This window comes from Cyanistes caeruleus, chromosome 3, assembly GCF_971803275.1.
Source record: "Cyanistes caeruleus chromosome 3, bCyaCae1.hap1.1, whole genome shotgun sequence".
Classification (NCBI taxonomy): domain Eukaryota; kingdom Metazoa; phylum Chordata; class Aves; order Passeriformes; family Paridae; genus Cyanistes; species Cyanistes caeruleus.
Genome location: NC_141703.1, coordinates 33,372,071 through 33,386,652, shown reverse-complemented (window position 1 = coordinate 33,386,652; position 14,582 = coordinate 33,372,071). Strand labels below are relative to the sequence as shown.

The following is a 14,582-nucleotide window of genomic DNA, read 5'->3' as shown; positions in this document are numbered from 1 at the left end:
TATTGTTAGCAGTTTCATAATTTAATGAAAAAGTACTTGTAAAAAGGGGACATCTGAAAAAGACCGAGTCCATTTGGAAAATTGAATATATATATATTTATATATATAAAACAAAATGCAAAAACACAACAAAAAATTGACAAATAAGGTTAAGAGGTAATACTTCAAAACAGTTAGCCACCGAATGCACAATAAAAACTAGCAAATGCACTTTGGGGACAATACTTGAGAACTACATAACCAAGGGCTCCTTCATATGTCAATTAAAATCATGTAAAAATAAGCAAAACCATTGCCCAGACTGGAAACAACTGAATTGATAACCCCAGAAGAGCAGAAATGCTGAGTTTTGCTGAAGCACCATTTTCCCTCTCTTCTGTCATATGCTTCCAGCCACAAAACAACATGAACACTTTGCTGACCTCCCAGATAAGTGTTCCCAATAAAAGCTTCATAAAATTTCATGGCCAGTGAGAGAGGATTACTAATAAATATTGAAGGAGAATTAAGAGAATCAGAACCAGAATACAAATGAACAGACATTTGTTTACTTTCTGAATGACCCATGGCTTAGAACACAAAGCATTTCCCATAAAAATAAAATATGTGGAAACCTAAATTGCTACTGCATATTTACACCAAAAGAAATATTTTTGAAGATACAGCTATAGAAAGATCAATTACACAAATATACATAAAATCAAGAATTTAAAAAAAAAAAAATTAAAAAAATTTAAAAAATTAAGATGCATGAAGCAAACAGAGCAGATTGGCCAAGTATATTTTTTTTATTATTTCACTACTGAAGACTCCTCCAGCCCCTGACCTGCTAGTGCTATTGCAACTAGGGAGATTTCAAAGTTTAAAACAAATCTGAGAATCTTGTTGCCATTTCCCAACCTAAAAGCAATAAATTAAAACTATGAAGCGAAACAAGTTGCTGTTCAGATCCTGCATAGTCATCTTCACGCTGTGGGGGGAATGCCTTTTTGTTTGTAGACAAAAGTGAACCCTCAACAGAGCTGTACAACATGCCCTACACGACCTATGGGTCATTTCAGCCAGTGATGTGGGGACAGAAGATGTTGCCTATTTATGAAATGTACAGCATTTCAGACAAAAACAGTGCAGTTGTTTTGTTAATCAACAAATATCATCTGTAAAACAAGAAGTTAGTTTGCATTCAAACAAAAATGCCCTGTCTTTGAAACAAATAGAAAGGGTTTCATTCCCTTCTCTTCTCAACTCCTCAGTGAGTATTGGCTGAAATTTAATCACTATTTAACAACTGCTGATTTAAAAGGACATACAAAAAATGTGTTAGACTGGGAAACAGCAACTAATCCAGAGGTTGAAAAGCAGCGTAATAAAATAGTAGATTTTCAGCAATTAAAAAAAAAAATATTTTTAATTAAACCATCATACTCTAAATGATGACTGGCTAAAATTTTACAGACCTAGATGCCAGAAGACTCCTATGCCTGTGTTCAGGCAACTAGGGTTGAAAATTTGCACCTGAAAAAAAATCAGCTGAAATAATTTCTAATTCAGCTGACTTTAAAAATACCAGGTAAAAACACCTCTGGATATGAAATCTCAGTTTCAAGAGGAACCTGGCATCACCGGTGATTGCCTAAATGTAAGTGTCAAATAGCATTTTTCTTTGAAGTAGTACATCTACTTTTGTAAACACTATCCACAAAATTAGCCATCTGTACTTGTTAGCTGGGTAAAATATTTACAAGTGCATCCCACAACAAGCATCTATGTACAGAGATTAAAAAAACTGAAGTACTAGAAGTTGTATATTTACAAAATAAGCGAATTATTGTGAAGAGAAACGCAACCTTCAGCAAAAGCAGGGAATGGGGGCACGTCTAGAGGTCAGCGAGTTTGGCAGCGCTAGCGACGCCTGCTTCTGCCCTCCGCAGGGAGCCTGCAAACGCCACTGCAGGTCAAAGCCTCCTGCAGAAGGGGATCGTCGCTTAGTAGTCACTTTGGGCCTGATCCAGCAGAGCACACCGGCGTGCGCTCGGATATCTGAGCACAAATGTTCCTGGGGAAACCAGCAGGACTTCTCACGTGCTTAACTTCCTAACACACCCGCAAGTGCATTGCTGGATCAAAGCCATACTGCAGGTGCCGTAACAACGCAGTTTCAGTGTCTCCGTTTGCAGTCTCTTGCAGCACCTTAGAGCAATGCAAGGACTTCTTTAAAACCTGTCCATCACCACGAGACTGCCTCCACATGAACACAGTGCCTTGCACTTAAGCTGGCAAGGTGGAAGCAGTTTCCTGAATTTCTGCACAGTTAACCGCTTTGTGCTCTCCCAGATGTTACCCTCTGATAAAACACACGATTGATTTCCACATGACTTTGTGGATAACTGAGCTAACCTTGCAAAGACTGCAAACCAATTCACAGTTGAATAAAACGACTCTGATTTCTCTCCCCTCCCCCATCCCCTACTGCAGCTCTTCCTAAACAGGTCCTAGACTATTTTCTGGAACCTTTTGATGCTGAGCTTTGCACTGGTACACTGGAATACATAAAGTCTGAATTACCCCGTGGGGGCTTCTAATCACCTTTGTACCGAACTGTGAGATATCATATTCTTTTTGTTTCTATTGTGACAGTCTCTTCCAAAGTCTTTACTCGGGCTTTCTCTCTCTGAGCTACTTCGTCTTAACCGCACTTGCTCTTTGTTTTCATCACTTTCTGCTTCAGAGTCACTCAGCTCTAAGTCAGGACAGTACCCATCATTGTCCTGGTATGGTGCACCTTCAAGTGTCTGCTTGCTCCACAAGCGATCTTTCGTTGCAAGTCGTCTTGTTGGCTTTTCACAGCACCGGAGATCTTCCGTGGTCCTCACCAGACTGTTGGTAGCCTCTTTAAAGGACCGGCTGAAATGTTCTATGGTGGATTTTCGGAATCCACTCTGGCTGGCCAAGTGAGCCGTGAGCACAGACTCTTGTTCGTAGGATGTCTGGCTGGAGCTGTCTCTCTGGCTCACATCTCCAGCCCTGCCCATCAGACCATTGGATTTGGACACCAGCCTTGAGTTCTCCTGCTGCACCCGCCCATTCCCGATGGATGACTGTCCGTGCAAAGCAGCCTGGAGCGCTAAAGGCTTCCCGGATGGCTGGCCCCGGTGAAACTCCATCAGCTGCGTGGGGCCAGAATCCTTTACTTCACTCCGAGGCTTGCCGATCCCCGCCAGCAACCCGTTACTTCTGCTGTCGTGCTGATACCTGGCGTAAGATTTTGCTTTCATTTCAAACGATTCCTTTGACATTGGCACACTCCGCTTGCTGTAAACAGTGCTGTTGTTGTCAGGAGAAAGCGGTCTGTTGCCAGGCTTCAGCGAGTTATTTTTGCAGTCTCCTAATGCTAATTTGGGCATTTTTAGCTTCAGGGTGATCCTGGGAGGTGGGTAGAACAGTGTGTTCTCTAGTGCACTTGTCAGTGTATGGCCTACAGGAGAAAGAGGCGAGGAAGCAGAAGAAAAAAAGGCTTTTTTAAAAAGGGTAATTTCTTTTGTCTTCTGTATCAAGTTTTATAGTCCATTATACAATCATGCAACAGTAAGAAGCATTTGCAAATAAATAGTGTGCAATTATTTTAGGACACTAAGGAGAAGCTGGGATAACCAAACTGTTCCAAATTATCCACAACTTTGGAATTTAGGTAAGCATTTAAAAATTTTCATTAAAAACAACAATGTGCCCTTTTTACGGGGCTTTAAGCCAGTGAATTGAACCAGTTTTGAGATATGACTGAAGCTGTTCCAACAAAGCTGTAAAAAAGGTTCATATTCAGTTTTGGCTGAAGAAAAAACAATGCTTCAAACTGAGTTTCAATTTGGACTTAGTTCAGCTCTCTGCTTTGTATTATCAAAATCTCCAAGTTTTAGAAGTTTTTTACCTCAACACATGAGTTGTTTATGGTAATACATGCATACAGCACCCACTGCAAGTATCAAGCTGTTATAATAGGTATTAAAATTGTATTTTTAAAGACATTAAACAAACTTAGTAGACATTTCTAATAAAATGCATTTACACAAAAGCAAGGAGCTTCAGAGTGCCACTGCTTCCATGAAGTACTAGTCTGGTCTAAAACAGTTTTAAAAAATCCATAAAAAACCTTATCAGTACTAATGGCACCTATCCATGTTTCAGGGGCAGAGAAAAAAAGCATGAAGACTTCACCCTAAACTGGTGAAGTATGTATCTTGAAAGACCAGATCTCAATTTTACACAGTAAAATAGCTGCATTTCCCATTAAAAAAAAAATCCCAGTAACTACACTGGTATGCATACACTCTTCCTCTTTCCAAATACTGTGTTCTTTATTTTAAAAAGTTGCTGTAAATGTGAAAAGCAGAGTGGGGTTTGGCACCTGAGCATTCCTAAACAGCTACTAGCCTCCGTTAACAACCAGAGCACTTAAACTCTTTTTGAAGAAAGGAGAGCAACTGCAGATGGCAAGCTAGCAAATCTGCACTGTTCATGACATGCACAAGGCACATGAGAACAGCAGTGATTCCCACCAGTCACTCCTTCTCTTGCCTGAAGGAATCGACTACTGGCAGCAGGCAGAAAAGCCTTCTCAGCTGAAGAACCAACCAGCAGGGTACAGCTTGCTGTGGGGAACCAGTGCCATGGATCAGCAGCCCAACGGTGCAAAACCTAGAGATCACTCACCACTAGCTCATTTCTGCTATCTGGATGCCACAGTGATAAGCAAGAGGCATATACCAGAAACAGCCATAAAATAAAGAAATATTCAAGTAAACATTTTAAGCGATTAAAATGTTCTCTTTGTGTTGCTGCTTTGATTCACTATGTACTTGAAGAAAATTCTTAAAGGCATTTTTACATGTTAAAAGCACTAAATAGGAACATAAAAAGAATACACTGCTTTAGTTAAAATACAGGCAGGATTTATAAATATTTTACATTTATATGATTACCTGCAGCAATTTCCTGATTAATGAGTTGGACTTGCAAGTTGAAGACCTGTTCATGTACTTTACTGTGGGACAACTTCAGTTTCTCTCTCCTGCTTACCATGTAACAGAGATTTCTTACCTATGGAGAAATAACAGGAGACTTAACATGCAATAAGAAAATAAATCCAGATATAGTTTAAAAAGTGCATCAACAACAAAATCAAAACATGCAAAATCCCTTGTTAAAGGTCTTGTGAATATTACTGAACATACCTAATTATGCATTAAAAAAATGTTCAGCCTGGAGAAGAGAAAGGTCTGTAGAGACCTCACTGCAGTTTTTCCCTACATGAAAAGGGATTATAAGAAAGGCAGAGACCAGAGGCTGTAGTGACAGAAAAAGAGGTAATGTTTTTGAACTGAGAGAAGGCAAGTTTACTTTGTGAAGAAGGAAGACATTGTTAACAGTGAGACACTGCAACAGTTGCCCAAAGAAGTTGGGGAGGCCCCCCTCTCTCAAGTGTTCAAGGCCAGACTGGATAGGGCTTTGAGTAACCCGGTGTGGTAGAAGGTGTCCCTGTTCATGACGGGAGCATTGGTACTAGATGGTCTTTAAGGTCCCTTCCAACCCAAACCATTCTGATTCAGTTCCACATAATTCTACTTTTACTACTTGTTTTAGTTAATAGCAACATTTCCACCTAAGGCAATAGAATAAGAAGAGACAGTGGAAGTTCTTGATAAACACCTATAAGTGCTTTTAAAACACAGAAACAGCATAGGGGATGGTTGAAAGGTATCTGCCAAACACACTTTCCCCAGCACTCCTATCTGTTCAGAATTGGAATCTCTTTACCTAGAAACAAAATTCCAAGATTCCCAAATTTATATTTATCCCAAGATATAACAGTTATATAATCTTGTAGCACAGAAGTTCAGAAACTTGGAGCAGGCATTTAAAATTATGAATCCCCTCCGCTCAGAATAAATACATCAATTTCAACAAAATTTGGTGCAAATCAAATATTTATCAAACAAAAAGCCTGACATGGTCTCTTGAAAACTAAAAAACAATCTACCCCCAAATACCAACCCTCCATGTGAGGTATGTTATGGGTTTTAAGTTTTTTTGTAAAGTAAGCTTCCATATTAAAAGCAGTGCTGGAAAAGATCTGAGACTGATTATGACAGATTCAAGACAACAGTTACACTGAGAAGTGCAAATCTCAGCTCCAACAATCTTCCTGTATTTTCATGTTGTTCTCTCTCCAATACTGTTTACCCTTTTCTTACAACACTATTACCTCTCTTCTGCTTTTACTTCCCCTCTCCTCATCACATCTATTTTATTTTATTACCTTTTTTTTACATTCACTGCCTACCTCTAAGCACTTGAAAATTGTGGATGACCCTACCCGACCCAACAGGCAGCCTCCAAGTGGTAACAAGTCTTACTATTATTATTTTTTGCTTAATAAAAGCAACATTTTTTTTCTCATTTAAACTCTATCACTAACTAGAACGGTGGGTCAAATAAATTTCCTCATTTTTTTAAACATTTATTCAACTGAAGCTGAAGTCATAGAGTCAATTACCAAATATGTCCATTGTGCACAGAAATATGCATCTTAAAACACATAAAGGAATAACCTCTAAGCAAGTCAGGAAGTATTCCTTTCACATCAGACCTTTCACTGGACTGAGAGAGGCAGCTCTTGCAAGTCTCTCCAGAAGGCAGTGCAGCATATCAAAACACTTGAGTTGAAGCCTTACTTTTTCTTTCTTTTTAATTATTATTTTTTCAATCATCTCACTTTGCTTTCCCCATTCTCACTTTCATCCACAAAAAAAGATCTTGCTCACCTGCAAATAATTTTTCAAAACTGTACAAGTTAATTCTTACCCTCTCTAGGTCCTGCCTTAAATGCATGAACATCCTCATGCGAGTATGAATGCTATCTTCTTTTGGTTGCACCAAGCCATTTTCTTCATCCTCCTTGGGAGGAAACAATGGTTTGTTAAAGTTACTTTTTCGCTTTAATTTCCAGTAATTGTAGATGAAGTCTACAGCAAGTTTAGGAAGGCCCAGCTCTGCTGCAACATCTTCCACTTTTACTAGTGAGTAAAACTCTTCTTCCAGCTCTCGGAGTTTTTGGGCTCGCAGGCTCGTTTTCTCACTCTCTGTTTGCTTCTGCTCTGACACGCTCTTGGGGTGCTCCTCTACTTCAGGCAGTGAATTCTGTTTGTTCTTGCTGTGCTTTAGACAATACGACTTGAACTTGACCTCATCCCCATCATCCAGGATAGTCTTCATCTCTAAACTATGCTCAAAGGCACAGGTGACATGAAAGGCAGTGATGCAGCTTTTCACAGAACACTGCAGACAAAGTAAAACAAAAAGCCTCAATTACTAACAGCAACAGCAAACCAGAAAAAAATTACATAACTACCTCAACTACATGAAAATCCATCCCTACCAAAACAAGCTTCCTACATGTTCTTAAAACTATTGATCCCTTTGAAATTTGTATTACCCAATACAGCATTTTCTTGTTTGCAAAGAGCGTTCAATGGAAGGGGTTTTCTGTCCATCTTTGATATACACAGTAGTGGCTCTGAAATGTCTCAGCTTTATTAAAAAGGTGGCAACCCAGACTAATTCTTAATCTCTGTCTAGTAAAATAATTTGATAGCAAATGGCTTTGAAGAAGTAGACATCTATCCAACAGCAATCTCCATTGTAAAGCATCTCTGAACACAGGAAGAACAAAATGCAAAACCAAAATTGCCCTTCTGACAGATTCGCCCTTGCAGAGTCATTATGGGACAAGTACATACCTGAATGCAAGCACCAGTTTTCAGTTTGCATAAACTACACACTAGAGCCCATCGACTTGGTGGAATGTGAGACACCTTTGTGATTGGCTCCATCCTTTCTGGGCAAGCAATGCTAACCTGTAAAGAAAGCAAGCAGTGCAGAAAACAGTTATCAAAGGAAAAAAAAACCAAACCAACAAACCACCAAGCTCTCAATATATACCAGAAGAGGAAAGCCATCCATTCATTTCTCTTCCTAAAAGATCTCCAAGTGTGCATACTTCTCAGAAAGGGACTCCAAAAGATCCCACATGCAGACAATAGTGTAGAATACTATTAGTTTAACCTGGTAACTCAAAGCTGCAATTATTCAAAATATTTGAGGCATCTACAGCACACATTCTTGTTATGAACCAGTGTTCTGGTTCCAGCCAGGACAGGGTTAATTTTTGCAGTAGCCAGGAGGAAGCATGGTTAGGACCAGAGGTTATTCTACACCAGCTCACATCATTTTCTGAGAGTGGGGGAAGGGCTGTCTTCTGGTCAGGTAAGTGTGGTGTGAAGACAGTGGCTGGGTAGCACTGGCTCCTTCTGCTACTCATATTGTAGCTCTTACTGTTTGTTTTCCTTTGTTTTTCTTATTTCATTGCTGCTTCCAGGAAGTTGTTCTTATCTCGATCCACAATCCTTACCATTTGTGCCTCCAAATCCCCTCTCCAGCCTTCTGTAAGGGAGGTGGGAGTGGTGCATGGTTTGAAGTGTTTCAGTTTAGGAATGGAGAATACCATTCCTAAACCACTACCAGTTGAGAGACCGCAGCAAATGATATTGAAGTTTATTTCCATTCCCTTGTGGTTTTGTTTTTCCTCTGTGCTGCTTTCACAGGTTTAACTTAAAAAGTGCCAAAATACAAGCCCCTCAGAACAAAACAGGAACACTTTCCTGAAAAGTTCCTTCTATAAAATCCCTAGATCTGCTACAGTATCTACTTCTGTAAACTCAAGATTTGGGACAGAGCCAGATCTTTCAGTCAGCAGCCAGGAAAAGCCTTGCTTCCCAGCTCTGCTTCTCCACAGAGCACTCCCACTGCAAGAGATAATCCTAACACACTTTCCTAACTATGGACTGTATCAAAAATAATTTGACAAAAAATACAACAAACTTCTCTTATTGCAAAGCAGGATATATTGTCTTGTGCTAGTTTTCACAGACTTAGTCTGGATGATAAATTTGTCTCTGGTAGACCAGATTATAGACAGTACTAAAAGAAAGGGAAAAAACACAGATATAGACAGGATAGTTTTTCCTATTCTTTGTTATATTAACTTTCACATAACTATTGTGATAGAAGTTTCTCAGTTGCCTGTTGTCTATGTAGGGAAATGAAGACTTTCCTCTATGATCTGGAAAACAAAACACATATAGATATATCTGCAGGCAAACCTGAGCCATGCCTGACAGGATTTATCTGAGCACAGAAACCAAAACTTGGCCAGCTCTCAATGACTAACATGCAGAACTGGGCCAGTATGAGAATGGCACATGGCAGAAGATTTCAGTGGGATAACTGTCCCAAGAACATGTCTCCAAGAGCTTGGATTTCTCCACTTCTACAACACTTTTTGAATTCAGTTGTGTGCCTTGGAGGGCTACCTGGCTGAACCAAAACCACAGTGCTGATACTAGCTAGGAAGCTCTCCACACTTTCTGAAACCAACACATTTGAATAGAGCAGACCTGTATTTCCTGCAGTGGGAATATGGGCTTCTTCTCAAAGGGTCAAACTTAAGAAATCAAAGAAAGGAGGTTCCTAGGTCATGCTACATGGCACTGGGAGGCCAGAAGAAATCTGATGGCTTAAAAAAAGCAGTTAAGGATGAGATTTGAACAACAATTATTTTGTTTTTCTAGAAAACTGTAAGAACATTACAGTAATTTTCTTGGATTAACTCCTCAGTAAGAGGCACCCAGGACAATCTGAGTTGTATGAATTATTTTAACATGTAAAAATTAAACTGGCAACTTTGCAAGAGACAGTAGACAAAGCTGAATTTCCTAGCTTCACATATTCATTCTAAAACATGTTTAATCCCTAAGTATGGAAAGCTTTGCTTCAGCAGACCTCCCCAGTGAGGTAGACTTACCCAAAGATAGCAGTGCTAAGTCACAGTTGCTATGCTGAGAATATTTTTGCTAGTCTCTCCTTATCATGCATTGCTTTAAGGATCATTTAAGTAGGTGGAAAAAGCAGCCTTGCAAGAGATTACTTGCCATTTCCATTGTTTGTCATTTCCATATTAGGAAAAAAAGTTGACCAAAAATTTATGAATTAATGACAAATTGTCTCAAATAAGATAATGTTTGTTACAGTACTTCCCTCTCTGATCTGCCAAGTGCAAACCTCCATCTTCTGGAATATACTGAAGTCAACCAGCTGCATGGAATTTCCAAGTCTTCATTAGGAAGACACTTAGATGCTTCAGAAGGTTCAGGTTTTAACGAAGAATAGTCAGGCAACACATGATGCACTCATGAGACAGATGTGACAAACAATTTAACCTCTTGTGGCCTTCCTATAAACAGGGTGGAAAAGTGACACGACTGGAATGCCAGAGTAGTTCAACAAAATCATGGTCAGTGCTCTTCAATATCATCGAATGTAGCTTTTGTGCTTCCAAAAGGAAAGAGCCTTTCATGACCCTAACTTGACCATGCTCAAAACAGCTGGTTACAAGTTGCACAGGTATTTCTGAAACAATATTGTACTAAGATTAACTGTTACCACTACAGTGAGAGACAAGACTTCCCTTAGGAATTAAGGGATTGTGTCAATGGGTCAGGCTGTCTGTATTCTTTTCAAAAACAAACCAGAATCTGCAATGATTTTTCTGGAAACTGAGTAATATCAGCTTTCCACTGGGCTTCCCAGCCAGAGCTGGGAATTGACACAGAGCTTTTCCCTGTCCCTCTATGCCCCCTTAAATGTTCTCCCTGCTCCTATCCCAGAGGGGACTCGTAAGGTCAGGAAACGTTTATATTGGAAATACTGTTCACTCAGCTTGTAATGCTGACTGTTGATATTACCCCACTTTGTAAAAGCACAAAGAGGCACTTACAGAGTCAGGTGCAATTTATTAATACTGGCCTTGTGCCACCTGCATGTTTCTGCAGAGAGGAGTCAAGGCAAAGACCATTTGAACTTTGCTGCTCACAAGGGATCCAGAGAGCAGAGGCAAACTTTTCATCCCCCAAGAACTCCCATTCCAAGGCAGAAATGATCCATCTGCCATAACACGTAGCCATTTTCTCCATTTCTTCACCTTGCATCAGGTTACATCTTGACTATACTCTGATGAAGTTCTATGAGTGGGAGAGAGTGAAGACAATTGGTTGTTGAAGCCTATTATCTGCAACTGTTATGCACATGATCAATCACCCTGGTGTCTTCTGCTTCCTTGCTAACCAACAGCTGCACCAGTGCACAAGGATCTGAAGCAGTGGCTGGGAAGGACAGCCCAGTGGCTTGAGCAGAGTCACTCACAGCAGCTGTTCAGGACAGTCAATTGTATCTTTCCTCTACAGCCGGGGGAGTTATCGCTTTCTGCTTCAGCTAACACTACATTGACTGGCAGAGGACCTGCCTGTTATAGGTTATCTAAGGCAGAGAAACACCTTGAATTTCAAAACACTCAATACAGGTTTTCTAGTATCAGTGTTTCCTTTTCCTTTTGTTTTGTTTAGAAGAACACCTTTCAAAAAAAAAACATGAAATAGACCACACATTTACACTAAAGCAAAGGCAGAAGAAAAAGAGGATATAAACCAACGAGTACACATTGGAAAGTAAAAACCTTCAATCGTTCCAGTCAAGGGAGCAAAAAGAAAGCCTTTAAATACCATTAACTCACAAGGAAGGCAGGGAAGGAAAATATTTTAAGACAGTGCTGAATGAATTAATGCAGGAGAATACCTGGCACAATTGACTGCTACAATGCTAGACTACACTTGGTGACTCATGAAGTCTCTTTGAACCTTTTGCCACAAGACACAGACATATTTATAGCTCCTTCCTCCCTGCTTTCTGCTTTGCTCCATTTTGTTAGGGCCACAAGAGGAAATACCAGTGACTTTTTAATTCATGTTTCTTTTAGGAAGGTCCAGAATGCTAGTACCTTGGAAGAGAAAAAATAGATATATGAGAATACACATTCTCCCCTAAAGCATCCATCCCTGGCTCTTCAAACTCTATGTGTTTCTTGCCCCCTGCAGCACATAAGGCCACTCCAGACAGGAACTGACCTGCCATTTTAGTAGAGATTTACAAAGGGTTTTCCTGGCTTCTCTGGTAACAGAATTGTTTTACAAGTGACTACAAACAAGCCGGAGAGAACAGATCCAAGAGGCATTTCCCATGCCTGCAGGCACCTGCCACCTCTTCACTATGACTGACATACTTGCATTGGTGTAGAGAGGAGGAGGTACCCAAAACCTGGAATCACTGAATGGGCCGTGGAAACAGCTGGATCCAAGCTCTCCCACCCTGGGTATCCCCCAGCAGCTTCTCTTCATCCAGAGCCAGAGGGAGATGGGCAGGCAAGAAACCAGGATGTGCTTCCTGCCCAGCCACCACCTCCTTCCCAAACCTCACTGTTCCTCTTCTGCTGATGAGAACAGCAAGGCAACCACATGCAGAACAGACCTCTTAGAAAAACCAGTCAGCTCAGAGACAGGAGAGCTTCCAGTCAAGACACTTCATAAGCACAAGAGATTTTTTAAAAATAAATATTTTTTGTTTTTTTCCTCAACTCCTCTCTCCTCGAAGGTGAAAGAGATGACAGAAACTACAAGTAGGCTTAAAAGTGCAACTGCAAAGAAAGTTTCCTTAAGAAGCAGATATATATGCCTGAGACAACTAAGAATTACACGTTATATCTGGTTGCTAAGTTAAAAAAACACAAACCAAAATCTTAGTATCTTCCTCAAAGCTGTGCACACATCAGGCCTGTTTGTACTTGGGAGCAGAAGATTTAGAAAATACTGTGTCCTTGATTTCATAGCGCTGACAGATACAGCTACTGTCTCACATTAAACCACCCACCATAATGGATTTGTGAATCTTACCAGAAATAAAACATAAACATTCCAAGTACAAAATTAAACACAAACTCCATCTACACCTAAGTGAACTTTCTCTTTTACCGAACTACACTGTGATGCTCAACTTGATTGAAAATGAAGGAGGAAGTGTAAAACTTCATTATGAAACTCTCCATAAATGCTATGCATAGATACATCAAAAAAGCCTTTACTTTTAAAGTATATACAACATGGACATAAAAAATTCTCATCTCCCCACCATTCAGAAAAATTTTAACTACAAACCTCGGCTTACATCTTATAGAAATAATGGAGTGCAAGCAATCTTTAAACAAACATAACTCTGAAAAAAATGAAAATAAATTATACATCCATCCGAGCACACAAATTCATCCAAAAATCTGAGACAATGAAGCTGCAGTTTTAAGATACAGCTCTGAAACAGTAATACATTAGCCCTTTCTAGCAGGTCACAGATACCATAATGACACCAAGAAGTGACTGCTGAGTAAATGGAGGTGACAAAGTGACTCATTAATAGAATACAAGTTGAACTCTCTCCCAGACTTCACAGACTGAGCAGGCCTATCAGAATAAAACCCAGTACTATGTCAAAGACTTGAAATCATGAAAATGTATAAAGGCAGAGGATGGAACAAGGAGGACAGGAGAGAAATTAGGGTTTTACCTCTGGAATCCAAAGAGCACAGCTCACATGTGCCCACTTGGTGCCTGTCCTGGTAGCTTTCATGGCACCTCCTCTTTTGGGACAGAGGAGGCACTGAGGATGTATTCCCAGGACGCAGGTGCGACACAGCCAGCTCCCTTCAGGTACTTTTAAGATTCCATAGCAAGCCTTGGAGAAAAACAGGTATTGGAATCATTGTGCTCGAATTATTTCACACACAAGCATTCATATTCACACAGAGCAAAGCTTTCAAAAAGTAAAGGCAAAATCTGGCCTTCACTTAATCTGTCTGTGATTTCTTTACCTTAAAATAAGTCAAGTAATCCAAGAGACAAACAGCCTCAAAAGCTATCGTTTTTACACCTATTTATAAAACTTATCAATTGGGACTGCACAACAGCACTGGTGGTACAAACCTTCACTTTTGCTTTCATTGACTTTAAACTTTCTCAAGTAAACAAAATGGATATTCCTTTAAATTAGCTTCTGTATCTAATACTTTCTAAAATAACAATTTCCTACTGCTAAAAATGTAACACTCTTCTATTTAGATATGAAGGAGTATGAGCTGTTTGACTGAAAAGAATTTCCTGCAACGTTTGCGGTTACAGTTTGTGTATTTTTCTTTACATATTTATATAATAATGCAACAAAAATTACAGCATATACTGGAATTAAAAGATGCTGGGTTTTATGCCCATTTCCCAAGTATTGCATTTAACCACATGGAAAATTAGAGATTTATGAAGTTTTTCTAGATTTGAGATCTAAAGGAAAAAAGGAAAATAAATAGTTTGATTTCCAATTCAAATTTCACGTGGTAGTTAATGGAACCACTGGTGGATGCTGCTGTATGTACACATCCCCCCTATCTCCATGAAGCTGAGCATATCTGAAATCAGTGGCTGCCATCAAGGTCTAATTTCACTCATCCACTCCAAATAAAAGTTTTATCAAAAGGGTGGATATCACAGGAAATCTAGTAATTTCTAACACTATCTCTGGTAATGATAACATTAAAAGAC

General features: G+C 39.7%; 1 protein-coding gene across 9 annotated transcripts in view; it reads right to left on the bottom strand.

Moving 5' to 3' along the window:
• The window catches only part of JADE3 (jade family PHD finger 3), a 64,505-nt gene continuing 49,923 nt past the window's right edge, over window positions 1-14,582 (bottom strand). For all 9 annotated transcript variants that reach the window (XM_086880664.1, XM_086880670.1, XM_086880671.1 and 6 more), the window contains 5 exons: window positions 13,558-13,725; window positions 7,794-7,910; window positions 6,859-7,332; window positions 4,977-5,094; window positions 1-3,475 (listed from right to left, as the gene is read on the bottom strand). In XM_086880664.1, coding sequence (XP_086736790.1) covers window positions 2,583-3,475; window positions 4,977-5,094; window positions 6,859-7,332; window positions 7,794-7,910; window positions 13,558-13,725 — 1,770 coding nt within the window. In that variant the 3' untranslated portion in view covers window positions 1-2,582. The remainder of the gene's footprint in view (window positions 3,476-4,976; window positions 5,095-6,858; window positions 7,333-7,793; window positions 7,911-13,557; window positions 13,726-14,582) is intronic.